This window comes from Lepidochelys olivacea (genome assembly GCF_965140295.1).
Source record: "Lepidochelys olivacea isolate rLepOli2 genome assembly, chromosome: 2".
NCBI classification, from domain to species: domain Eukaryota; kingdom Metazoa; phylum Chordata; order Testudines; family Cheloniidae; genus Lepidochelys; species Lepidochelys olivacea.
The window spans coordinates 136,143,839-136,171,534 of NC_140412.1; the positions used below are offsets into that span (position 1 = coordinate 136,143,839).

At 39.6% G+C, this 27,696-nt stretch overlaps 1 protein-coding gene across 1 annotated transcript in view; it reads left to right on the top strand.

The window, feature by feature from the left end:
• The window catches only part of MARCHF11 (membrane associated ring-CH-type finger 11), a 44,720-nt gene extending 29,558 nt beyond the window's left edge, over positions 1–15,162 (top strand). The window contains exons 3-4 of the mRNA XM_084619058.1: positions 5,093–5,285; positions 14,689–15,162. Of these exons, the coding sequence (XP_084475184.1) occupies positions 5,093–5,285; positions 14,689–15,011 (516 nt within the window). The 3' untranslated portion in view covers positions 15,012–15,162. The remainder of the gene's footprint in view (positions 1–5,092; positions 5,286–14,688) is intronic.
• Positions 15,163–27,696: the final 12,534 nt, after the last annotated feature.

Here is a 27,696-nt window from a genome sequence, read left to right on the forward strand (position 1 = left end):
GCAGGGAAATACAAAATTTGGTCCCCACACTACAAACTTTTCACACATGCAACTCACAAAACAGAATCTCTATGTACAGAGCTTTCAAAATTAGACTCTGTATGAGAGAAGTTAGTATTTACAGCTTGTGCACTTCTGTAATGCAAAGCTTTCGATTTGGTGGGCAGGATCGTATACTGGATTGTATCCAGTTCTATAGTGGATTTTGCAGGATCTTGCAAGGACAATGAAGTGCCAGCCTGGACTCAATAAGTATCTATTCATTAAAAAAAATGCCCATTTTAAAATTCAAGAGGGAAATTTCTCAGATAGAACATGACAAATTGGTAAAGGCAGTTTCTTCAACTGGGCTGATGGAAAATTATAAAATGCTATTGTATTAGAGTGTAAAAATGAGTACAGTGATATTACGATCAGTTTTCTAGCCAAATCATCCATCTGTCCAACAGGGGGAGACAACATTGGCATTTAAAAAAAATGCAGGATTTTTTAGTTGCAGATAGACATCTGTCTATCTAATTAATTATATTTCTAAGGTAGCTATCAGTGTATCATCTAAGCACTGAGTTGTGAGTCTATCACACTTTTGAAATGGATGAACAGCATCCCCACTTATGCCCCCCATCCTTAAGCTAGCACATTAAGAATACAGTGTAGCTGCAGCAGCATGAGTGGTGGGAGGGGCTAGCTGCCCTGAGTATGTATCCACGCAAGACCATAGGCAAGTACTTGGGGCAGCTAACTCCTCCCACTCACATTACCCCAACTATACTATTTTTAACAAGCTAGGTAGATCAGAACTAGCACAGGTATGTCTCTCCTCAAACTGGAAATCACATCCCCAGCTCAAAGTTTAGACATACCCAAACAGTAGCTACATTAAACATTAAGTAGCTACTTCCTGCATCCAAACTCTTGAACAACAGTTAGTCTGCTGATACTAAGATTTAAATAAAAATCTCAGCTAGCAACAGAGAATTGAAAAATTATGCATTCCCTATTCTTCCTTTTCCAGGATAGGTTGTCCATTTGCTTACTATTTCGCTAAACGTGACTTTCCTAACACATCGTCATTTCCAATGTCAAAAAGGAATTGTGCCTACAGACAAATATTTGTTTAGATTAACTCCTAGTACACTTAGGATAGATTGCTGTGAAGCTACAGGGCTAGATCACAATCTGGTATAAATCAGCAAATTATGACAATGGATCTGAGGATCTGGTCATAATCCAGTCTCCTGAGAGTCAGCTAATTCTCTTCAGTACCCTAATTTCCACAGGCCTACTGAATGGAAGCCAATCCATTCTTGAATTACGTCTACCTTCATTACCACACTAAACCATATATGGAGAACTTGAGCCATTTTTAATTCAAATAATATATTCATTTATCTTTTAAATGCTAAATACATGCTCAGTGAAATATTGCAGGGAAATTCTAAAGTATTTCTAATGTGAACAGTTTTCATTTTTAAAAGTATTAAAATGCAGCAAAATGCTTCAGTTGAATGAATTACAAAAATGGTTAAGCATAGTTCCTAATGTGTTTTTGGTAGATCTACAAGGTTTTATACACATCTACATTTTCATTTCAGTAATTACACTGAGAAGTGGCTTTTCTTTAAAGCTTGTGTAAAAATAGATTACTAGAAACAATGGCACAAAGTAATACATATATGATTTTGGTCCAATAAGTTTAACTCCTAATGACTTCAATGGATATTACATTGGTGTAACTAAAAATAGAGTTACACCAGTTTTAGAATTCTTAGATGGGAGACAAAAAGTCTAAATAGAATGTCAAAATTTTATGTTGATTTCTTTTGACTTTTACCATAGTGTCCCTTAAATGCAAGTTGTCCTCCCTTATAGCCTTATGTACAAAAACAACCCCTAGGTAGATAACAGTTTTTGTTAAGTTACACAGTATAATATGTACAATTCTTCCCTGGTCCCCAACATCCACATAATTGTCAATGAAAAAATATTGTGCAGAAGATAGTTAAATATCCTTTTTTGTTCTTACATATTACACTGGCCTTCTACACAAATTATTGCAGAAACCAGTGTTGCTGTAACATGCTCCCAACCATTTCATATGCAGAATGGGTAGAGATTTAAATATCTTCATGCACTGCCAAATAGTATGTGCACGTTAGTCACTGTGGTCTAGGTCTGCAAACGGACTTGGGCATTGCAACACTGAAACACCTAACACTTAGACATCCTGCTGCCCAATGAAATTCTCAGTTAAATGTCCAGGCATCATATACAATACATGGGGAAGAGTTGGGTACCCAAGAAAGGCAACTGAACAGAGATCCACCTAAGCTAGCCCACAGGAAATGCTGTGGAGAGGGACAGAACTTAAACCCTGCACCTCAAAGGCACTTCCCTCCACTTAAGATTCACAGCAATGTTACCTCTCTTGGAATTAGGTAACGAAGCCAGTGTCAGTCATTTCTAACAACACAAAACCCAAAGACCGTGACATATAATTGGCCCCCCTACAAGCATGACAGGATTCTGAATTCACCGGGCCTTTGGTCTTCCATCTCCAAGCAGCCAAAGGTACAATTCTGGTTGTGGGAGACTAAACCCTCCAACTGAATCTGTAGAAGTCCACCCCTTCCAGGGCTATCAAAGGTCAAAAGGCAAACCAAACACAAATGAACTAACACAAGGTCATGGCAGGACAGTTCCTTCAGACAGCTGCAGATAGGCCATAACCCAGTTTGTTACTTGCAGGCAAGTCTCTAGTAATAGTCCCAAAATACTGGTTCAGACTCAGGTTCTCCATTGTCTTGACAAGGGCTTCAGAATGTTACCCATGCAGCTCCTGCCTTCAGCTAGGCACTTTAGGGCTGAAGAGCAAAGGTATGTTTCCCTCTCAGATCTCCCATTAGCTAAGCTTCTGCCTTTTTATCTTTTCTCCAGGCCGGGAATGCCTTACAGGTGTGGTGGGGCAGGGCTGCTTGAGGCCAGAGAAGTTCGTTAACCCTTACCTTGTTGGTATGGGGTTTATGCACCCCCATCACAGACCCCCCCCCCACTCCATGACATCTGATAGCCTAGTGATTAGGGTACTCATCTGCGATGTAGGAGATCTGTTTTCAAATCCCTGGGATGTAGGAGATCTGTTTTCAAATCCCTGTTCTGCCTGAATTGGAGAAGGAACTTGAACTCAGTTCTTGTATCCTCCAGATGAGTGCTTTAACTTCTGGATTACAGAATAATTTTCATTCTCTTTCTGGCCCAATTAATATTTTATTAGTTATACAAAGTGGAACTACTTCAACAGGAGAGATTGAAAGAGGCCTATGCAGAATAGTTGGGTGGTTAGTGCACTCACCTGGGCGACATGGGTCTAAGTCCCTGCTCCAAATCAAGCAGTGACCTGTTGAATTCTGGGTCTCCCACATCCCAGGTGAGTAATCTTACCACAGGGCTGATGGAGATAATGGGACTTGTTCTCTCTAATCCCCAACTGTCTTTGATGGGGTAGGCATGCTAAGAATATGGCGACCAGATCAGCTCGTGTAGGTGTAATAGGCAAGGGAATATCTAGTTTGTGAATCTCAGCAGGGATTAGACATGAGCTGGAATGCAAGCAGCTCAGCGGCATCAGGACTTAGGTGGTATTGCACATGCCCACCGGCAGAAATTCCAGCAACTAGGGAACTTTACTGGTAGAAACTTAGGTCCCTAAGACCTGTCCAAGGATTTGTATCTCACACCAACATTTCTGCTTTCAATAGCAAAGAGTAGATAAAGGGGTACCAGCCATCCTGGAAATGAAGGTGGCCAATTATCAAATGATATTGGCAAAATACAATTTACTCACTTATGAAAAGCAGTTGTCCCTGGCCCTTTCCCAGTTATGAATGTCATCCTTAATCCAAATGGGAACCATTGATGTAGTCCCGCAATAATTCAGGGAGAGGATTAGAGTCCTGTAATCTTTGTCCCAAACCAAACACTTGCATTCCCTCTCCACTCCAGAGTGAAACCTTTAATGATGATATCTTTAAAAAAAATTATAACAGACAATTAATTTTCTTTTAAATTAAACATAACAAAACCCAAAACCCAAGTCAAGTTCATATGACCATAAGTTTATTTAAAAAGGAACCTCAAACTTGCCAAATTGCACTATGAAGGTTTTATTTATCAGCTTATCACTAACTTTTTCCACATATTTTAAACAATTTAATATTTATTCTTAACAATTATATGTCTCATGAAAATTAATTTTTATTACATTTAAGAGTGTTGTTTTGATTCCTAATATTTAGCACAAAGTTATTCTGGTTCTCTCACTTTGGTAAATGTGAGAAGAGAAAAACACAAATGTCTGTAACTGATAGCATTACAGAGCAGAAAACTGCCAAAGGTGCTATATGGCTGTAGCTGAGAAGTATGAAATGATTTTGCTATTGAATACATCACCCTAATAAAATCCAAATATAGTTCTACAGATTTTAAATACTGATAAAATGTATTGTATATGTATAGTTCCTTAATTGTAGGAAAACAAACTATTCCTTCATAATATGCTACTTGAGCCTGGATTTCCATTAGGCCATCTTCTGAAAATCCATCCTCTTGCTATAAGGTTTATTTTAAACAATTGTTGCCTGTGAAGTTTATTACGTGGACTCCCATTCTGTATGAAGCTCACTAAGGTACACAGTCTTTCGTGGGTCTGTGACGTAAGGCTTTGATATTGTCTTTCCCACAGTGTCTTGATGCTACTTGTTATATAGATGTGAAAGGCAAGCTGCATTTCCCGATGCTGAATATTTTTGTCTAATGTATTCATAGTAGGATTGAAATAAATGTAAATCTTCCAAAGTACATTTCTAGATGGTGATATGGGCAACAACATTAAAAAAACCTTAACATAACCAGTTTCTATACTACTAGTCTGTCTTTTTTTCCTTCATAAATTGTAGTGTCAAGAATATTAGCAAAGATCTATGAAGATTTGTATGAATATTAAAATGATTTCTGGTTTCAGGAGAAAACTGGAGTTGAATGTAAGTCTTCAAAAAGTAATATTTTATCTTACACTACTTTGTTTCTCTTCTAGTGGCAAAGCATTACAATAACACTGGTTGAGAAAGTGCAGATGATTGCTGTAATCCTAGGATCTCTGTTCTTAGTAGCAAGTGTGACTTGGCTTCTATGGTCAGCCTTCAGCCCCTATGCAGTATGGCAAAGAAAGGACATCCTTTTTCAAATCTGCTATGGAATGTATGGTTTTATGGATCTAGTGTGCATAGGTAAGCTCAAAACATTAATCAGTACAGATTGTGGTTTAAGAGTGTAACTATGGATCAAACTTCCTCAGCTTTTCAATTCTCTACTTATTTATTCTTAGCTGACATCCTTAGCAAACACTTGACTTTTACAAAAGTAGAGACACTGTGAGAGAGGAACCAAACAAAAACTTAAGCCTAAGACTGATCAAATCACTTTCCCTAAATGTTAAATCCCAGAATCACAATCAATTTTGCCTACTTTGAAATTTAAAAGGATGGTAAAGTGTAGGAGGGTCAATAGGTCAAATTATAACAAAGATTTTATGAAAAGGACTAATGAGAGTTCTGTTCTCTCAACTCTTCCTTTGTTGCTAATCAGAGTTAGTTATTTACATCAAGGATAGAATAGGTCCCTAGAATAGGTCCCAAGGATTTTCTTGTAGATCTACATAGCTAGAACTACACTCAACAGAGTTGTGTGACACACTACGCTAGAAATAGAGAATAATGGATAAGCTGCACTGCTGCAGTGAGATGAAGGAATTAATTCCAGAGTTCTGGTGACATCCTAACAGATAAAAAACACTATATAAGTGCTAAGTATTTTAATTTATTAATTATACTATGAAACCAGAGCTCAAGTGGTTTATATTGCCATCAGAACTCTTAAAAAGTGAAGATGCAACTTTCTGAAAGCTTTTGTGTGTGTGTGTGTGTGTGTGCACTTCCTTTAACATATTGATCCCAAAATGTCTAAATAAAAACTTTTAAATAGTTAGTAAAGCATCTATGAGCTTAATGTGAAAGAGGTCACACTAAAATAAAAATAAAGAGATTTTAGTCACTCTTAGAGTAAGTAAGGCATAGTAATTTGAACTAAGGTTTCCAGAATTTTTATATCAATAATATGATGAAATGCTGTATAATGCTTTTCATTAAAAACAAAATCTCAAAATCCTTTTCAAATGTTGCTAACAACTCAGTTTTATATATGGGGAAGCTCAGGGAAAGAGTGATGACTTGAATACATAGTAAGCCAATGGCAGAGTCAGAAACAGAACTTGGAATTCCTGACTCAGAGTCTTCTGCTCTACATGAAACCACATTGCCTCTTATTATATCATGTATACATTATCATACAGTTCAGTTGATAACATAGTTATTTGAAACTAATTGTGTTAATTTAATTTTTTCACCGGTTTAATTTGTTACAAAAAATCAAACTCTTATCAGTTCAAAATTTATTGCTTATTATCTGTAGACAGATAAAAATACATTAGTGTATTTATCTATAGAACTAAATGTATCAGTGGAACAGGGTTGTGGATGTACTAATGAGGAAATTCAATTCTAAGAAAGGACTGCTAAGAGTTATAAAGTAGTCACTGGAATGTCCAATGTGAATTTTCACATCAAGATTTAAAACAATATACAGTAGTGATACTTGGAAACTTGCCAGAGGCCTTAGATCTAAATATATGCATATAACTACAGTCTTATAATTAATACTAATAGCATTAATTAGCATCTCTAGCTACATTTTTGTAACTATAGTTTCCTTACTTGAACATTAACTTTTAATTAATGGTAACAAGCTTAGTATGTAGGGGTTTTTTTTAAACAATTATGTTACCTAATAACTTTGAGTTACTAAACTTGTGTCTGGGAATTAAGAAATAACTGATTAGCTGTTTTGGTAATTGTGCAGCATTTCTATACTTCTCATCAGCTCAGACCATTCAAGTTCAATATATTTTCAAGTAATCTTCTGCAGCCTATTGTATTTTAAACACGTGTATCCAAGATCACTCCTACATTTTTAAAACATCTATTAACATCTCCAACTTTACTCTGTGTTAGAGGTGTCTGTTACTGTAACTTCTATAGGATAAAGGAGTAATCTGAGTAGTTGTTTCAACTGAAAATATTTGAATTAAATTCCTTGGAATGCAAGTGTTGTTTAGGTTTCTGAATGATCTAAAAAAGCCACAAGACAATCTGGTGACAAATATAACTTTCCAACAGCAGTTCAGTGGGCAATGATTTTATTACATTAGAAAGTTTTTGTCTTACTCTTTAATTCTTACCCACTACCTCTAAAATATGTAAAAGGACTAACAAGTAGATGTATGCTATACTCTGTTCCTCACACACTATGACCTGTGTAGTGTTGATGCAGCCAACAGAAGTGTTATGAAGCACAAGTCTAAAAGTTAAAGTTAAGTGCCCCACCCCTTTATTTGTGATCATCCATTATTTTGTCATGTCTCAATGAGACCCTACTCCTGCAATAAACTCCCTGTGGATGGGTCCCTGCACCCATGCAAAGCCTCACTTATTTCAGTGGGGGTTTGCATAGGCACAAGGATGTGCTCATGGATAGTTAATTTCAGGGTCAGGGCCTGAGTTGTAAACTCCATGACTAAAGACCTATTCCAGTTGTCTAAAGCAGTGGTCTCCAAAGTGGGGTGCGCGCGATGATCGAGTGGGGGGGCGCAGCAGGAGGAGCACCACCGGGGCAAAAGGGCTGCGCGGGAGGAGGAGCACTGCCGGAGGGGAAAAAGAAAAAGAAAAAAAGGGGGCGGCCCTGAGTCCTCCGGCCCGCTTCTCTCCGGCCTGCTTTGAAGAGGAAAGTGCCGCTTCTTTCCGGCTGCTGGCTGCGCAGCTGCTCCTGCTCCTCCTGAGTCCTCCGGCCCGTGCTCTCAGGGTCGCATTCCGAAAGGGGCTTTAGAGCTGCAGGCCAGGGCCCCGGGGCCCCCTTAGCCCAGGGCCCTAAAGCCCCTGCGTTCCGGGTGGCCCTGCCTGCCAGGGGTTGGGGGGCAGCTCCCCGAATTGCGGCTCCCAGAATCGTGGCCATGGGGGTGGTGCTGTGCTTCGCAGAGCCACCTGCACACCCTCTGCACCAAACAGGAGCTGCCCCAGGTAAGTGCTCTGCACCTCCTGCCTGCCCCAGCCCTGAGCCTCCTCCCCTCATTCCTCCTCCGCACCCTCACCCTGAGCGCCCTCCCACACCCTAACTCCCTCCCAGACCCCGCACCCCACCCTGAGCGCTCGCTGTATCATAAAGTGTTAAACCAAGATTTTCAAAAATAATAAAGCATATTCAATCACATTGCTCTCACTAAAAATATTATTATATTTTTATTATTAATAATATTTTTAGTGAGAGCAAAAAGGGTTTTTGTATTGTTAATAAATAATTTTTTAAAAAAAATATTTCATCTTTATCTCATCGTTTTTTAATTTCGATTTTTGTGTATGTTTTATAATTTCCACAATATATTAAATGTACAGTAGTACATGTATATAATTTATACATAAATAAATATACATATATTGGGGGTGCTTGCTCAAAAAATTTTTACTGATAGGGGTGCGCTATCAAAAAAGTTTGGAGATCACTGGTCTAAAGTCATGCACATCTATGGCTCTGCATAAACAATAAAATGTTTTCAGCCACCTGAGAAATGTAAATATCTGTACTGCTTGAAGTATTATTGTTTTTATAATTTTGAAATGAAGTTCAATAATTGGCTAGTAGAACTGCACAGTTATATTAAAAACCTGCACATTTAGAAACTTTAACAGATTATTTTTAGGATTTTTCCATTAAATCTGATCTCATTGCATGAATCCACACTCCTATCCAGTAAGTAATATTAAAAAATATCTCATACATTTTAAACTGCCAGCCTTGTCATTCATTTGTACCAAGAGAAAACTGTCAAAGCTTACAGCTCATAAGTATGCCACCTACTAAATAACTTATGTGGATTCTCTGATCAGTTCCATTTGCAGCCTATCCAGTTTTACAGGAAGTCCACTTTTGTAACATTTAACAAAGAATAAAGACTTTAACAAAGACTATTCTTACTCTCTATTCACGGAACAGAGTTCTAGCAACATCAATTTAACTTAAACATTTTAATATATAGGTTAAATTTGTGTCCATTGTTCTCTTCATCCTCTTCTGATCTTCCCCAGGAATTCTGGGTCCCTCCTTACAGTACCCCCTTCTAGTCACTTCAGTGTCAAATATGGCAATTCTCTATGCAATTCTGCATCTGAACTGGGTATGAAGTTCTTACAGGAAAACTTCCAGATCATGCAAGATTTGCAGAGAAGTCTTTCACATTTGACCTAAATGGAACTGTGACCAGTCAAAGCTGTACACTTTGTTATTGCCAGAGATTAGTCCCTCCCTGTTGGGATTATGAGAAAGAGAGGGAGAGAGAGAGAAAGAGCACAAAGAGTTTACATTAAAGGAATTTAGGATTCAAAACTTTAAGGATTCCTTGAGGAATAGTACATTAGCTTCCTGCTCTTCCATTGCTTGGACCTGGCTGCTCTCCTTCATCACATTGCCTCCACATAGTCACACTATTGGAGAAGAATGACTAAGAATGTGGTAATGGAACCTTTTTGAAGTAGTAAGTTGTCAGTTAGTGTGTGTACAATTCCCCTACTTCAACATTCTATAGACCAATGGTATAAATAACCTCCCCCACTAACTGTACTGCAGTATCTTTCTATTCACCAGCTCTTTTTCCTTCATGTTAGACAAATCTAGTTACAAGTGGTTTTTGAAATAGTTGTATTGTTAAAGTTAGATTTATTTATATTTCATGTTAATTGTTTGATCAATTCACACATTTTTGTGGGCCCATCGAAACAATAGTTTTAAGGGGTTTTCCTTTTGTCCTGTGATGGTCCCTATTTGAGGCAATTTATTCCATAGGGAAGAGCACTTAGCTAAAAGTTGTCACGCCTGCAAGGCCAACTCAAAAAGGGCCCAAAAGGACTAAGACTTTGCTCCAGAACCTGCTCCTCCAAGAGGCATGATTCTGGGAGACCTTCTTCTGGAAGATGTCCTCAGGCATGAGTAGCATGGCAACTAGAGCTGGACAAAATATTTCAGATGAAATGTTTTACAGCAAAAAGATGCAGATTTAGTGATGCTGAAATATTTCATGTTTTTGTGTCAATTTTGCTGAATTCTTTAAGTAAAAAAAGACTTTAAAACTCTGAAAAAAATCATTTCAACATTTTTAAAGTGCATGTTTAGCTTTTTGATTCAAAAGTACTTTCAAAATTTGCATTAAGTTTATTTTAAAAAATCAAAGCATTTAGAAATGATCAAAATCAAAATGAAACATTTTGTTCAAGCAGAAATGAATTGTAGTCTTTTGATTTGCCAAACATTTTGGAAAGTTTTGGTTTTGGTTTGACCCAAAATGATTTTTTGAGGGATGGGGAGGAGTAGGGGAAGAGGTAATTGCTAGTGAACTGAAAAATCCATTGATCATACAGTTTTTGTGTCGACAAAGCCAGTTTTGGTGCTGTAGCCTGATGCCAAATCTCAGACTGAAAAGGACTGTCTTTGTAAAGGTGTTTGCAAGGGCTTTTGAAATTTGTTCCACTGGCTCAGGATCCAGATTCTTTGTATGGAGGCAAGGAAAGATCTTCTTACAGTGGTACTATTTCTGAAAGACATCACAATAAGAAGAAAAGGTGGTCCTACTGTTGGATCTGGCCAGACCCCACTGCAGTCAAAGTTTGCTTAAATCTTAGAGATCCTGAGGATACGGTTTTCTTGGATCCTGCCAGGTCAGATCCATCTGGCCAAAACTCCAGGAAGTCAATCCTCCAGGACTCCCCTAGAAAGTGTCCTGCAAAGAAGCTGAAGGCACCAATGGGGATCCCTTGGCCCCCTTCACCTAAGTCCCTGGGATCAGTAGTTGTGCCAGATGTAGAGTCAAACTCAGTGTTAGGGGAGGAAATGGTGGGAAACTGTTCAGAGGTTGCCCCTTCTATCTCATCTACTGTTGCCAGATCTGTTTTATTGCAAGTCTTGTAGTATTTAGTGTTTTATTTAAACCAACAGCTCCTTGAGACAAGTGAGTATATGAGAATATCTGCTTTTATTTAAAAAAGTCTTTAGCCCTTATGATTTCAGAGAAAAGTTTGTAAATGTAATGTAAGTGCACCCTAATGGTTTAAAAACAAGAAGGCAAATGAAGAGACCCAACAGAGTTGCAGGCCCTTAAAATAATTTAAATTACAGTACCATCTAAAGGCCTAATCAAGGATTATGGCCCAATTATGTTCATACAGTGCCAAGGATGTACTAAAGAGAGAGTCCTTGCTGTAAAGAGCTATGGCCTACAGATCTTATACTGTACAACATAAAGATATGATTGTATGTAGGAATCACTTCAAATTTCTGGTAAGAATTGTGTTGGATTTCGATCTCAGTCAGTTTATATCACTATTTGTCTTCACCTCACCAGAATGTCTTGAGCTTTGGAAGGAAAAGATGTACACCCTATATATCCACAGAGCTACTACTTGGACAGGACTAAGCAATTTAGAAAGTCAAAGAGATCATCTGTGGCCTTTGTAGAAAGTTAAACCATCTCAGGTCAAAAACTAAGCGGATATGACGATACAACCAGTCATTATGAATGCGCTGAAGCTCAGGATTCACTCAACTTAGGAGGATGGCAGCTTCAATATCATATATCCACGGTGTTCCCTTACCTGAAGTCTTTATGGCTGCTACAGGAAGTCACAAATCACTCTTTCCTAAAATGGCATCAAGGGCAGAAACTGGCTTTGAGAGGGCAGTGGTTCAAGTCATTGTTTAGCTAGCGGGACTTCCAGCTGTCCTCAGGGAATCAGTACTGAATAGTCTCCTACAGTGCGGTCCTGGGGACGTAGTGTCAGAAGGAGAAACCACAACTCTTTGTTCTAAAACATATTCCCTCCATAGAGCAACACAGACCTTTTCTTCTGCTTTGGATCCCAAGTACAATAGGGCTTCTGGAGGTAAAGGGGAATTGAAGGATAGTTAGAGGGTACCAGTTATTTGTGTCCTCCATTTATGAATGTTGGTATAAAGAGAATAGTGTGAGCTCTCAAAAGCCAGCTACTATTCTCAAATATTTTTGTAGCTCCCTGGCTAAACGCACAACTCCTACAATTAGACTCTATGAAAACAATACATACAGAAATCCGCTATTGTTAACACCTTCTCTCTCCCTTCCTGGTATCCTACACTCTAAGTGCATGTTTTTCACTAAGAAGATGACAGAAAAAGGCTCTGAATCTTGAGTGCCAGGATTTTCCACTTGTCCTTTTCCCTTACACTTTTGATGCTTGACACCATCTATTCAATTATACTTCTAATGACTGGCTACACAGTAACAGCTCTACGATTTTACTACTGGGAAACTACTTAGCTTTTTCTTTATTAAATCCAGTGAAATGCATACTTCCTAATGATTCAGGCAAGCAATAAGCACTGAGATCTGGCTATCTTACAAAGCAATCAATTGCATTTTCTATCCATCTGTTTATGTCCTGAATCATCTCTTGATGAAAAAGCATCCATCCATGAACTAATCCATCTGTGGTGGTTTTCAGTCATTGTATTGTACAGATAATTTTTCATATGGACAAGAGTGGAAAAGGAATATTTCCTAGAAGCTATAGTCACAAACAGAGTAGCAACTAATCTTCGAAACATTTTAATATTGATGAAAAATAGAGTTACATTAAGCAAGTATTTCAGTAATGAAATTTGGTATCTTTTCCTTGCCAGTAATTCCTTCACTGATGATAATCAGAATCCTGATCATTATCAGGTAACTATGGCAATAAGTGGCTAACTTCATGTTCATTATAGTTCAATTTCCTAATACACAGGCAGCAGGTTTAACATGAAACAATTTTATTGCAAGCTCAAAATATGTCATTTAGCTACATGAAAAAACAGCCATAGTTGAGAGGAGCAGTGAACATCTAGCTGGCTTTGTTGATATTGACAAAATGGGGCATTAACCATTTTAGGACATCACATCCCATTTGTTTTTTTTTCCTTACAGAAAATTTGAAAAAGAAAAAACTCATGGTAGCACACTACAAGTTTCCCTTTTCAAAACCAAAAAAATCCTAGTTGGACCCAACCAAATTTTCAATTGAAATATAGTGCTAGCAACCTTTAAAAAATCCATCTCTCAAAACAAAAATACCTTAGTTTTCTCTATTAAGATTTGTTAGTGCTTATTAAAAATTGCTAAAGTTTTCTATTTTTTGGTTTTCATTTAAAAAGAAAAGGGAAAACTAAGGTTTCTCTCTCATAATTATTTCTTTTCAGTCACTGGTGTTACTCATTGGAGATGACTTAGCTGAAACCTCCAGATCTATTTTCACTTGAGTGTTTAATCTTTGATGAACTACTATTCTGATAGGCTATGATCCTACAAACAGAATCCAGCCAATGATCCCAGCAATAAGCATTATTAGTAAAGGCCCGATGCTGTAAACACTTAAACACATGCTTAGCTTTGAACATATGAATAATTCCACTGAAGTCAATGGAACAAGTCATATACTGACAATTAAGCATATATGTAAATAATTGCTGGATGGGAGCCTAAGAGTAAGTCAGTCTATACAGGAAATCAAATGAGCCATGTTTCCGTTGAGAGATACTTAAAAAGATTCTTTGGATCTCTGCAAATCTCAAGAATGAGTCCCTGTTCTCTGGCCTTGTGAGATTTAAACAGAAAGAATAAAGTCCACCACTCCAAAGCCTGCTTGCGAAGTAACAGTTAATGTTGACATCTCAGTTATTTTCCTGAGACAATTTTCAGAGTTAATGCCACACTGAAGTAATAGGGGGAATTCATACTTATTACAACTGTTGTTTCAGGCTGTGTCAGGCTATAGGTTCACAGAGAAGAACTAAGAATGTGGAGGATGCTCTTAAATCTGTTTGAGTGCCTTATACCAGTTTAGATAAGCCACTCAAACTAATTTAAGAATATCCACAGAAGGAGGTTGCGCTAATTTGTATGAAGACAAAGTCTCTAGTAAAAATCCCGAATATAGAAGCACTTAAACTAAACTTAAATCAGTGTAGCAAGGGTTAACTCAGTTTCAGTTGGTAATTTACTAATGCAATGGAATGATTGATTTTTATGTCAATTTAGTTAAATCAATGCACTTTTCTAGTATAGACAAGGCCTCAGATAACATTGGTAATGTTCAGTTCACATACAGAAGGTTTCCTTAATAACCATAAAGGCTAGAAACTTTCATTTAAAAATTTAGATTCTCATTACACTGATGATAAGGAGGAGGGGTAAAATTATGATGTACACTCTGAGTGGACCTAAAGTTTACCTCAAATAGTTTAGATAAATTATTGGCTGATTATATAAGTCCTCTGTATCTTTTATGGACAGTTATTTGTATTATTAAAGTTAAGATACTCACAGGAATCCTCATCTTAATTTGATAGGCACCTGCCAGTTGCAATGTGATAAATGTGGTTAAGTTTACATCTTTATTCATTCCCTCTTAAAATGGAGTCCAAGATTATTGTATAGTAACTAATCATTCTTTCCTTAAATTTCAGGACTAATTGTACATGAAGGTGCATCAGTTTACAGAGTGTTTAAGCGCTGGAGGGCTGTTAATCTTCACTGGGATGTATTAAATTATGATAAAGCTACAGACATAGAAGAGAGCAATCGAGGAGCGTCTTCACCGGGTAGGACATTGTGGTTACCACTAACTGCATTTAGAAACAGAAATTTAATTCATCCAACACAGCTAACCTCTCCAAGATTTCAGTGTGGCTATGTATTGCTGCATCTGTTCAATCGAATGAGACCTCATGAGGATTCATCAGAAGATAACAGTTCTGGAGAGGTTGTGATGAGAGTGACCTCAGTGTAAAGATAACGCTCGCTGTGCTACATAAATAAGGATAATGTGCCCTGGACTTTACAATACTCCAGAATGTAGTTGCAGTGAATGGTGATACCATAGCACTTCTAAAAATATTTACAACTTTTAAAACATTTAATGCTTTTTATATGATCAGTTGACTTGCAAATACATTTTTTCTGAAAAAGTTGTTGCTTGCTTTTTTATAGTCTGGTATATTACATAGTTTGGTCAATTTGTACTTGAAATTTATAAAAATATAATTTAACTCTCATTGCCTTGAATAACAAGGAAACCAATCTTTTAAGCCAAAAATATCTCTCATAGCGTTAAGTGTATTTTTTCAATCTATATAGTTTTTCAAATGCATAAGTTGAGGAAAATAATGACTGGTATCTCTGTGATTTAACTCTAGGTATACGGTAAGTGCGTCATTTAATATATTAACTATATAGCGGTTCAGTCACATTTCAGAAAGATGATATATAGGGGCTTGTAGAAGATGGACTCACTGTTCACGCGCCCCCTTTGTCTCTGAGCATAGCATAGCAGGCTCTCCTCATCTAGTGTCCTCTGCCACAGCCAGTGCAGCCCTGGAGCAGTCTGTTTCTTCGTGTGATGTAACCTTCTAGCCAGGTGATTTATAGTCCTATTCTTCTGGGGTAAGAAAGCAAGTCCAACAGCCTCATGCTGAGTTTGTGGTCCAAATCCAGACATACTAGTCCTTTTACCCATGACCTCCAGGGTCCTGGCTCTGTTTTTGGAGGGCCTGTAGGGGAATACAGGCTCTCTCTCTCCTTTGGGTTTTAGCCCAGGAACCCTATAGTGAGCATGCAAGATCTGTTTATTCAGATCTTCCCATCCCCTGCTTCCCCCAGGCTTCTTCCTACCTCAACCTATCAGCATGCCTTTTCTACAGCCCCTTCCTGGGCCCACTGTGTACCTGTATTCCTCTCAGGCACTACAATGTCTCAGACATCACTGTTTCTTCAGAGTTGTGGCTCACAGGAGTCTTCTCTGGAGTTCTCCAAAAAACCTGAAACCAAAGTATAAACTTAAACTACTTCCACCTTTCCTTGGCTTGAACTTTAGTCCTTCACCAGTGTACCTCACATACTCTACTCCTCAGCTGAACACAAAACACCCCCTGTGTCTGCCTCCCTGGAATCATAGCTCCTGTGGTGGGTCTCAAAGTGGAGCTAACTCCCTTCCTGTGGATTTTCCCAGTTCTCCTATCTCTTAACTTCTATCAGACCAACCTCAGAGAGAAGGAACTCCCAAACTCCTGTCTTTTGGGTCTCCTTAATATGACTGGGAAAAGGTACTAACATATTTGCAATTGCACAGTGGGTTTTTTGAGGAGTAAACTATATGTCCTATGAAATGTCATTAGTACTCAAAGGGAAGCTAATAGATCAGCCTGCTGAAATGCTATGAATGAATGTGATGCTTTCATCCTGAAAGCACTCACATACTATGATGATGGGCAACTTATAAACATCTGCAGCTTGTAATTCCTCTTCTTTTTACATATATAAAAGTCACCAAACAATTTTAATGTCATTTGTAATCATTAACTGAATAAGTCATCTAGTCTATCTCCCCCATCCCCTGTGCTGAAGCCTAGACCATCCCTGACAGATATTTGTCTAACCTGTTCTTAAAAACCTCCAAAGACAGGGATTCCACAACCCTACACCATTCAGTTTTCCCAGTTTTGTACATGCCAGTTGAGAGGTATCTAATGGAAAAATCTGAATAAAAAAATGTGTAATGTCTCCTAAAGCACATTTTCAATGGTTCTCTCACAATTTACTAAAAAGTAAACAAAAAATTGTAAAGAAATATTTCTTGGTGAGATTAAACCTTATTCAGTCATATTTGAGTCAACAAGTTAAGAGAGATGAGCAGGTAACACACTATCCTTTTAGATTTTTTTAAAATTCTATTATGCATATAACTCAATATATTAAATTTTCTTTTAAGAATTGACTGACATTGCAATGTTATGGATTTTCCACAAAAGAGCATAAGAGTCCTTATAGGGAGATGGTTCCTTGGTGCCCTTGCGCAAGCTAAGAAAGGGGACTGAAAAACCCCAGAATAGAAATTAAATGGGAGAGAGAGAAGATTCTATTGAACATGATATAGTTTCTGAAATTTGTATATACTTAAAACAAGTTTGTTATGAAATCACATTTAAAAGGCCAACTTTTGTACCGTGAACTGTATTATGGCTGTTTTCACTGCATCGCTGAATAAGATATATCCATCATACAACGTTTAGAGCTTGAGTCATCAGGTTTTACACCAATATAATTTATTTGAAACCAATGGAGTTATAGCTGCATAAAACTGGAGAAACACAGTGGTAAATCAGGCCCAATATAATCACAGCTCTGCATTGCACACATGCACAGAGTTTTATTAAAGCATCTAGTGATATATCCCTAGCAAACCCATTCTGTGCTCTAAGGATATATGAAGAACAAGTCTCCATTGCCTCATGCTTCATGTAATAATTTTCACCTGTGCCTAGTGGACCTGAGATACAACCACTGATTTCATTAGAATTACATTGGCGTAAAACTGGAGTGCCATAGTGGTGAAATAAACTCAGTAAATACAAAATTGGTGTTCAAAGGGCATGGTAGCATTTGATAGGTGTAAGTGACTACACCTGCACAGGGCAATGGAGAATCAAATCCATGATCTCCAACCAATATAATGGAAATCTTGTATGCTTCAGGATATACAATATATTCTGCATTCTCCTTTCATCTCATTTGAACATCCTCTAGTGATGAAAGGCAAGTTTGGTTTTTAGGATAGGCAAAATGGCCTAGATAAAATAAAAATGTCCCATTGAAACTTATACCAACCCTTTCAGAGGGTCAAACAAAATCTTTGCGGCCTTAAAAACCAATATTCCATGAGGAAAGCTGTTCTTGTATTTTTGGCCTATATATAGGTGATCTTGTGAAAGAGCCTATACTCAGGAGATTTGCAGACCCAAGAAGTTTAGTTATGCTTTCCATACAAGCTTTTCATTTTTCAGGACATACAATATTAAGAGCATGTGATATTCTAAATTCTGTTTAAGTTCTGGGCACCGCATTATCAGAAAACAGGAATAAAAATGATTAGGATGTTGGATGGATTGACTTAGAAGGAAAAATTGAAAACTCAAGCAGCCAAGGCTAAGAAATAACAAGCTAACCATTTACAAATATTTGAATGGTGTAAGCGTAAAAAAAGAATTGGGATTATTTAGGATGGAACAAATGGTACAATTAGGAGTAATGAAAATTACTAGTTAAAGGAAACTTTAAACCCAATGTCATTAAAGTCTGTGCAACAGTGAGATTTGTGATGATGAAACATTTATATAGCACCATTGCTTTACACAACAATTTATACACACATAACGTAAATTCCCTTTCCTGAAGAGTTTCCAGTCAGAGTTTCCTATCTAATTAGAACAAGTAAACTAAATCATAGCACAGGGAAATAAGGCATGGGATAGAGGACCAGAATATTATTGATAAGGGAGGGGAGAGTGCATTAACAGGTGGGTTATATGGAGGAGAGAGGTTGCTATTGTTATCCCCATTTACAGCGGAGGTACTGAGCTACACAGGGATTAATGGATTTGTCCAGGGTCACATAGGAAGCCTATGGTAGAGCTGGGAGTAGAACCCAGATCCCCTGGATCCCAGTCCTGTGCCTTAACCACAACCAATTTTTCATGCTAGCAAAACAAAACAGCAGTCAGAAGTAAATAATTTCTTAATTTTGTCCAATCTGTTTTAGATGTTCCTCAGACACCTATCACTGTTATATCTAGCCAGCTCACTAGTCTATCATTGATAAAGTAAATTTTTATTGATATTTATTTAAATTGTTTTTTCATATTTTTATTTTTTCATATTTCACATGAACTTCATGTTCTTCATTGCTCTAAAGTATAAGATGTGAGAACTTTTTCTTTAGCCTTTTAAAAAAAAACACACAATGTTAATGGACATCATAGTGGTAATGTTATGCAAGGCTCCATTCAAGGTCCATTGAAGCCCTGACTGACCGTGCTCTGAGGAGAAAAACATAAATGCAGTAAGCCCTTAGGGAAAACATTGAGTGGTGCTGAATAAGTCATAATTCCTGTTTGAATTATTAGACTGTAGAAGAACAGAGTTCAGTGAAGATGCAGCACCACCACATTTTTATCCAGAAGCTTCTTAGAAGTCATGATGGGCAGTTTATTAGATAATTAATGGTCTATCCTCTGAATCACCTGATACTATGTACTGTTGGAAACAGGACGCTGGACTAGATGGACCAATAGTCTGATCTCTTACGACAATTTTGGTGTTTGCAAGTTATTTAGACAACCTATTGATGGGATCTGGTGGAAGATGACGGAGTGCCCTTTGCAAGGATCCATATGCTTGTACTCTTGTTCAGTCAGAAAGGAATCAGATTCTGCTAATTTAAAAGCATCAGCTTTGCTACTAGCACTACAGAAAATACTTTGCTACTTTCACCAACAGCAGTTAGTGGCAGGAGTTTTTTCAAGAGCCACCACAGATCACTGTATTCTGCCAAGCAGTGTAAAGTACATTAGAAGCGCATTTTAAAATTAAATTATGACACGACAGCTATAATATGTGAAATGTGGATTATAGACTCATATGGATTATAGACTCAAAAGAGAGAGGTAGGGGTGAAAGCAGTCAGGAGTCCATTACAAATATCAAAGTAATGGATTTAAGAGCCTATAAAAAGTGAATTTTCACTTACATAGTCTCAGCAGCAACACATATGAAATAGTCTTCCTTTTATAAAATTCCTCCCTAAAGCCAAGAAGGCATCTGACTGAAATCCTTGAGCTGAAATCTAACCCATACTGAGTCCTGACCTGGATTAAGCTACTAAACAGAGTTTTTTCAAAATTAAAGCAAGCTTTACGGACACTTGGTTCCAGCTCTAATTGGTTTTAGCCAGTCATCCCTTTCTACCTCAATGTATGTTTTCTTTTTCTTTCTTTATGCCATTTTTCCTGGCGAGAGTCACAGTAGCAGCAGGAAGAGTAGGGAGGACCAGGCCTTCTTTTCTTCTGCAACAAGTTCCAGCTCCTCCTTAGGGATTCCCCAGCGTTCCTAGGCCAACTGGGAGAGATAATCCCTTCAGCGTGTCCTGGGTTGGCCCCAGGGCTTTCTCCCAATGGGACATGCCCGGGGGCATCCTTACCAGCTGCCCAAACCACCTCAGCTTGCTCTTCTCGATCCAGAGGAGTAGTGGCTCCATGCTGAGGCTCTCCTGAATAGCCGAGCCCCTCACCCTATATAGGAGAGTAAGCCCAGCCCACCCTGCAGAGAAACCTCATTTTTGCTGTTTGTACCTGTGATCTCATCCTTTCGGTCATTACCCAAAGTTCATGACCACAGGTGAGGATGGGAATACAATTCCCCACAATGTACTCTCTTTTTTTTAAACTTTTCTTTTTTGGTCAGGAAAGTATTGGGCTACCACTAACAAACCACCTAAAGCCAACTAATATGTAGGACTTTTCCCACTCTCTAGGGGAAACTGAAGTGCTTCTTTCCTAACACCAGATAATTATAAATTGCACTTAGAAGCCCTTTCTCATGGTCCATATTGGAGACCAGTGGTCTGCAGCAAGCACCGTGGCTTCTCCTGGACTTAGGAAATACATTACCGAAAGATTCCCACAGGCAACAATCCCCAAATTTCTACTCTCTAAAATAAGAACAAATGGAAGAAAAATGAGGCCTGCTCTGTAGTGTATACCCTGCAGTAGGATTTTTCTCCTCTTTTCCTTGTAAATTTACATATAACTCAATTTAACTTTAATACAAGTAACATACGTTGTTAAATTAATCCTTTCACAGATCTGCCTCTTGGATTTCCATATTGTCTACGGTGGCTTGTTTGGATGCATAAATCAAATACAGTAACATAATTCCAGCTGCCCTGGGAATAGATAGGAAGCACTTTAACTGTCGTTTGCCAGCCTAATTATGCTCCAGATATATCCATAACAGTTCCATGGATGTCCCGAAATTGCTTGGACTGAGCTTGTGTGGTACCGTTGAATCCCTCATTATTACAGAGGAATCTGTTTCTAGTTCTTCAGCAATTGCTTTATAGCATGGAACTCAGTTGCAACAGGGATCTTCCTATGGAAAGAAAATAATTGATTTGATGTTCACTGCTATTTTATTAATATTTTTTGCATCAGTTTAGTTCTGTCTTTTAAAGTACAATATGTCCTAATATGTTGAATCGGTATGCCATAAATCTAATAACCTTGGGCTGGTTATCAAATTAAACTTTTCCATGTATATCATCATCTTATTTTACCTCACAAACATAGAATAGGAGTAAAGAATTCATCTAACGTATTGTGACGGGGCAAGGCCAGATGGCAATAGGAAAGTAGTGAGAAACAGGTATGTTAGCCCCAGGCTAAACAAATCCCTGTTACCATGGTAATCAAATGGCAGTTGCTCCAGGTTAATCAAAACACCTGGGGCCAATTAAGATCCTTCCAGAAAGCAGTGGAGACAGCTAGGTTGATTGGGACACCTGAAGCCAATCAGGGGCTGGCTGAAACTAGTTAAAAGCGTCCCAGTTAGGTGGGTGTGCGTGTCAGGAGCTGTAGGAGGAAGCTGTGTTGTTGGATAAAATGAGCAGTACAAACCAAAACAGACAGAAGAAAGGAGGCCCTGAGGTAAGGGTGAAGGAGATATTGAGGAAGTGGGGGGCTGCTGTGGGGAAGTGGCCCAGTGAATCATATTCGTCCTGTTTCCAAAAAGCTACCCAGAGCTGCAGCTATCAGGGTCCCTGGGCTGGATCCCAGAGTAGAGGGCGGGCCTGGTCTCCCTCCTCCCCTCCCCAACTAATCACTGAGACTGGGAGATAACAGAGACTGTGCGAGGGAGGATAGCTTCGCCTCACCTCCCTTGTTGGCTTATGATAAAAATGTCTCAGTAGACTGTGACCCTTGCCTCTAGAGAGAAGGGCTACGTGGAGGGTCACAGTGAGCCTCTGAGGCTAGCGTAATCCACCTAGAAGCGTGGGACCCACTGAGACAAGGTCGGAACTTTGTCACAATATGTTTTAAGAAATATATTTTAATGCATTAAACTAATGCTTCATAGCATATCTTTAAGAGTCTCTTCACATATCATTAGTGTGTCTGATGCATTCAGCTGTGCTACACCATTCTCTCAGCCTAAAAACACAAGAGACACTTTAAAGATAACTGAAGATAAAGTTTCTAATAGAAACACCATTTTAATAATTCCTTTGTAGCTGTCAGACCTATGGCCTCAGTCATTACATTCTAATATAGATGTAAATTTTCTTTTGGAGTTGGGGAAAGTTTTAAATGTCATAATGATTTCCAGAGAGAAAGTGAGTCATTCATCTCTAGCACATTTAATCTTTATTGTTTGCCTTATATCAAGCAATCATTTCAGACAGCTTTCATAAAATATGATTGTTACTGTTTTATACGAAATACAGCGTAGATTCTATATAAAAAGGAAATACAATAATGTTTATAAGGAAGAATTAATCTCACACTCTGGAGAGGACCAGGGCTGACAAAAGGAGGCAACTGTATCAGGGCCCCAAGCTCAAGGGGACCCAACATGTATGTAGCCTCTGTGTAAATAAAGTGAGGTGGGATGGGATGGGATGGGGCCCCTTTGAACATGATGTATCGGGCCTCAATTTTCCCTCAGTGGGCCTGGAGAAAACACTAAGAAATCAGCTAAAAACAATCAACACTTGAATTCTCACATTTTTAATATGAAAAAACACTTGGACTCTATGACAGGGTGCACTCACCTCTCCTGCAGTGAGCACCTCCTGTCAGCTGGGTGTGCACTCTCTCTTTGCTCACAGAGCCCCCTGTCAGCTGTTGCCCTTGTCAGGTGGGTTCAGGTGGTTCTTCAGTGAGTGGCCCTCAGGCTGTCACACAGTCTCAAATGGATGAACCCTTGCCAGAGTAACAAATGTCCAGCAAATGCTTGGACCTCTGCAGGGTCTTCAGCCCCATCCATAGGGCCTTTAAATTCCAGCCCTGTGCTTGGGCCTCCCAATGAAGCTTGTCCCCTTCTCAGGGCTTTGGCCACCCTTCCAGTGGGGGAACCCAAAGCGCATCCACAGCCCTTACAAATAGCAGTTACATGCTGCTTTCTTTAATAGTAGCTGCTGCTGCATTCCCTGAGCTGCTTCCCACTCTGTTCCATCACTGTCATCCATTACCTTAGGGTTACGGTCCTTGGGTCTGTCTGTTCCCTGTTTGTGCAGTCTCTCCCAGGCCTCCTTGTCTGGAGAGTCCCTCTGTCTTACCCCTTCTGATCCCAGCCAGAAAATGACATGCTCAGTGGCTCCTTTTAACTGAGCCTGCTGTGCTGACTGGCTGTTTTCTTGCAGTCCTTCTAGGCAGACCTGAAGGACCCACCTTTACTGCTCCTTTCCTGAGGCAGGGTGTGGTAGAACCGCAAGGTCCTTCAACATCTTGAATTAAATCACATGGCTATGACTTCGATTTTTCCCTGCGGCTAACAGATTATAGGACAGAATGTGGATTACAGCTATGCCATGGAGTAAGTCTTCCAAGAAATGTAAAGATGCCACATTTCCTGTACACTCTAGATGGAGTTTTTGATTTCTGATGACACTTCCTGCTGAGCCAGAAACAAAGCAGCCCAGGCCAGTGACAGGTTCTAGGTACACAGAACAGTAGGAAGTTGGTTACCTCATTTGTGTGTGTAGTTTCTGTTCATAATCAAGTGTTTATCTTGATACCAGTCTGGTTGCTAATAAGATACTGTAATAGCCAGGCCCAGAGTTAGTGGTGGTGTGGTGCTGCATGAGAAGGGAAGCAATGGTGGACATTCTCCTAGGAAGTAGGTTTCAGAGTAACAGCTGTGTTAGTCTGTATTCGCAAAAAGAAAAGGAGTACTTGTGGCACCTTAGAGACTCACCAATTTATTTGAGCATGAGCTAGGAAGCAGAATGTCTCTTAGAGATCTCCCACTAGCAATGGAGAGAAAGCAATCAGCATCACATTAGAGGGTGTCGTATGCTCCCACTTTGTGGCCAGTCTCCTGGCAGGTGAATAAAGGGGAGAGAGCTAAGTTTCCATCGATTTCCTACTTAAGGAAATCACTGTTACTTAGTAGGGTTGAACCCTCATTTTCCCATCGTCTCAGCATGCACTCGCTCTATCCATTTACCCTGCTTATTTACAATTTGTTCCCCTAGGTCCGAGGAAGTTTCACTAGTTCCTTGTGGGGACTGCCCTTGAAATAATAATGACATCTTAGCTCTAGCTGCAAAGTCTGTTGTTCTAGCATCTGAAAAAGGTTTTTTCATCATATGCACACCCTGACTATAGACACAAACACAACTTGCTTTGGAATCTTTCCAAACAAATTTTTTTTTTTACAAAAATCCCAGTTAGTAATTCAGTTATGAACCAATTTTGTTGTAAAATGGGGAGTTTTCAGGACACTAAATTGTTGTCAGCCACAGATGGAAACCAGAAAGGATGGAGGCGACACCAGTGTCTGAAGCCTCTGCAATGGCAGGAAACTGGTGTCAGACAGGCCAAAATGATCCTAGCTGATGACTCCTGTTCAATGTTTAAGAGGAAGGTGTAAAGCCAAGGTCTTGGCCAGTCTGATCTGGAGGAAAATTCCTTCCTAACTCTAAATCTGGTGATTGGTTTAACCCTGAGCATGAGAGCAAGAGTGGCACAGCTAGGGCCACAGGGTTTGTTGAACTGCATCAGACTACTGGTGCCACCTAGCCTGGTGTCCTGCTTCCAGCTGCAGATGATATCTGGTGTTTCAGAGGGAGTTGAAAAAAATCCCCATAATTCATCAGGCCACTTTTGAACTAGGGAAGAAAAATTTTCTTCCTTGCCCCTGTGCAGATCAGTTGAAGCCCTGAAGCATGAGATTAGATTGTTCTGATCTCAGCTACATAGTGTTCACATTATGGGAGCAAAACACAGGTTCATTTTCTTTCCATGGTGTGGAAGCGATTAATTGTGCCATTCTTACTCACCTTGAGTAGTACCTTACTCCACAAGTCATACCATTCATTTCAATAGCAGCTGCTGTGGAGTAAGGCACTACTCAGCCTGAATAAGGGTGGCACATGGGGATCTTTATGGAAAATAGCAAATGTGTACAAATACATGCCCAAGACCTGGCCCTCCCCAAATAAACAAAGGGCCAGACTCCAGAGAAGTTGCTTACCATGGTGAGCTCGCTCTTATTAGCAGTTCCACTGAAGACAGTGGTTCTATCTGAGTGGGACTAGGGTTCACAGTCTGGCCTTAAATAAGAACTTCAATCTCTGCTTCTTTGCACTGTCAGGTGCAAGACTGACTCTGATTCTCATGGCATCTCCTGGTCTTCCTTGATAGTCATTCTCCTTCTCTCTGTCTTTCATCCTCTTTATTTCTCTCCCCATCTCTCTCTCTTTCTGTGTATGGAGCATGGATGCTTTATGCACTGTGGGACCTATGGAAAGAAATGTCATTATTAGAGCTAAAATCTCTAATGTGGCACCCCACTCATACCTTCCCTTTGAACTGCTGCTGACCGGCTAAAAGATGCATTTGCTCTAAACTCCTTCCCTAGTACATGCTCAGCTACCATCAGAAATAATAGTAATAATTATTGTGTTAAGAGAGTGCCTGGATACCCCAATCCCACTGGGGATCCCACTGTGCTAGTTGCTATAGAAATACAGAGTAAGAGACAGTCCGTGCCTTGAAGAGCTTCAAGTCTAGACAATCAAAACAAGCATGACAAAATGATGGAGAGAAGCAGAGACAAAGTGACTTGTCGATGGAGACAGCAGGTCAGAGGCAGAGAGGAAAATACAACTCAGGTCGCCTGATTGCCATTCCAGGGCCCTTCAATTGGCTATTTTACTCAGCAGAGTGAGAAAAGACCATATGGGCCATTATTACATTACTTTAAAATTTACAAAAATCTTTAGCCAAGTCACTGTGCAAGTATGAAAAGGGCACCAAAGGATTATCATGAGAAGATCAGAGAAGGAAAACTGCACAAGAGATAAGTAAGAAGGAAAGAGAGATTATTTTCCAATCTTCTTTGAAGGATTGCACATGTCCATTCCCCTGTAGGTTTGTGTGTGCCTCATGCATAGTTGTCAGTACCCATCAGGGGAGCATGAGTGCCCCCTGGTGCATCGCACCACTGCACACAGAAAGAGCTGCACTGCCCCCGACCCAACCTCAGTTACTTCTTACCACCAGTGACAGTTGTTGGAGCTGCAATCTTAATTTCTTCCTATCTTCCCTCCCTTAGTGTATATAGCACACTCAGTGTTAGTTTTAGTCTTGTATAGTAGTTCTGTAAATAGTTAGTTATCGGTATAAATTTATAATCTTTTTAGTGTGTGGTTACCAGTGCCAAGTTTGGAATTGGAATCGGTGCTGGAATGATGCTCCATTTTTCTGGCTTCAAGGCCTGTATTTCATGTAACAGCTCTAGGCCAGTGAATAGGCCTCATCCCAGCTGCCTTAAGTGTCTGAGAGAGATGCAGGTGAGTGACCAATGTGACAAGTGTAAGCAGTTCAAACCACATTTGAAAAAGAACAGGACTGCCAGGGCTGCCTCACCAAATGGGTACTGAGCACACGAGAGTTAGGAATGCTCTTCCAGTTCTTACAGAGTCATCAGCAAGATACCTAAGATTATTACACCAATCCTAAGAAGAGACTGTGTAAATCTCCTAACGACTCCATACCAGGACCTTCCAAGAGGAAGGCACCAAAGACTCATGGGGTGCCCTAAAAAGTTACACCTCCAGGAGCAATCTCTAAGCCAGGAGGGATTGTTGACTCCAGTACCCAGGAAGGGTTCACAGAGACCAATACCCAAAACATTGACGCATCTCTCAGTACCACAGGTTCAAGAACTCTTTCCGGTGCCATTAACACCCAGGCATTTAAGGAAGACAGGGAGTTACTTAACTTGTTGGTACTGGCTTCCCCTGAAATTCTAGAGCCTCAGTTGGTACTGACACTGGAACCACATGCTCCTGTGGTCCCAACTCCGGAGCCAGAGCACCACCTGGAACCAGCCCCTTCTTGCCGTACCTCTGCATAGGGTTGCGTCTTGATTTTGCTGGTACCCCCTTCTCCAGACTCAGATCCCTGTCCCCTGGTACTGATAGGTAGAGCCCTGTGTGGGACTAGTGTAGAGCCCTGCAGCAGGACTGGGATCCTGCAGGACCTCCTGGACCCACTGCTGTAATAGTGGGAGAATGGTATTAAAGAATGGTCCCATGCAGGGCTCTACCAATGGGTTCAGCTCCCCAGTGGTTGGAGGAAATGGACTCCTCACTGGACTTGGAAGTCAGATCCATTGTGTCCTGACCTGAGATTGTTCAAAAGTCCCAAGTGCCTCTCTGCCATGATACCATCCATGGCCTCAGCATTTTAGGAGTCAGTGGCCTTCTCAGGACTGGGTCCCACCTCGGTACCAATGGCCATTCTGGACTCCTTGGGACTTCCTAGCACAGTCCAGAACATCTCTGCTCTTTTCCTGCACCTCTATGTCAACCAGGTGCCAGGAGCATCTACAGGAAGGTCACCATCCTCTTTCCTCTG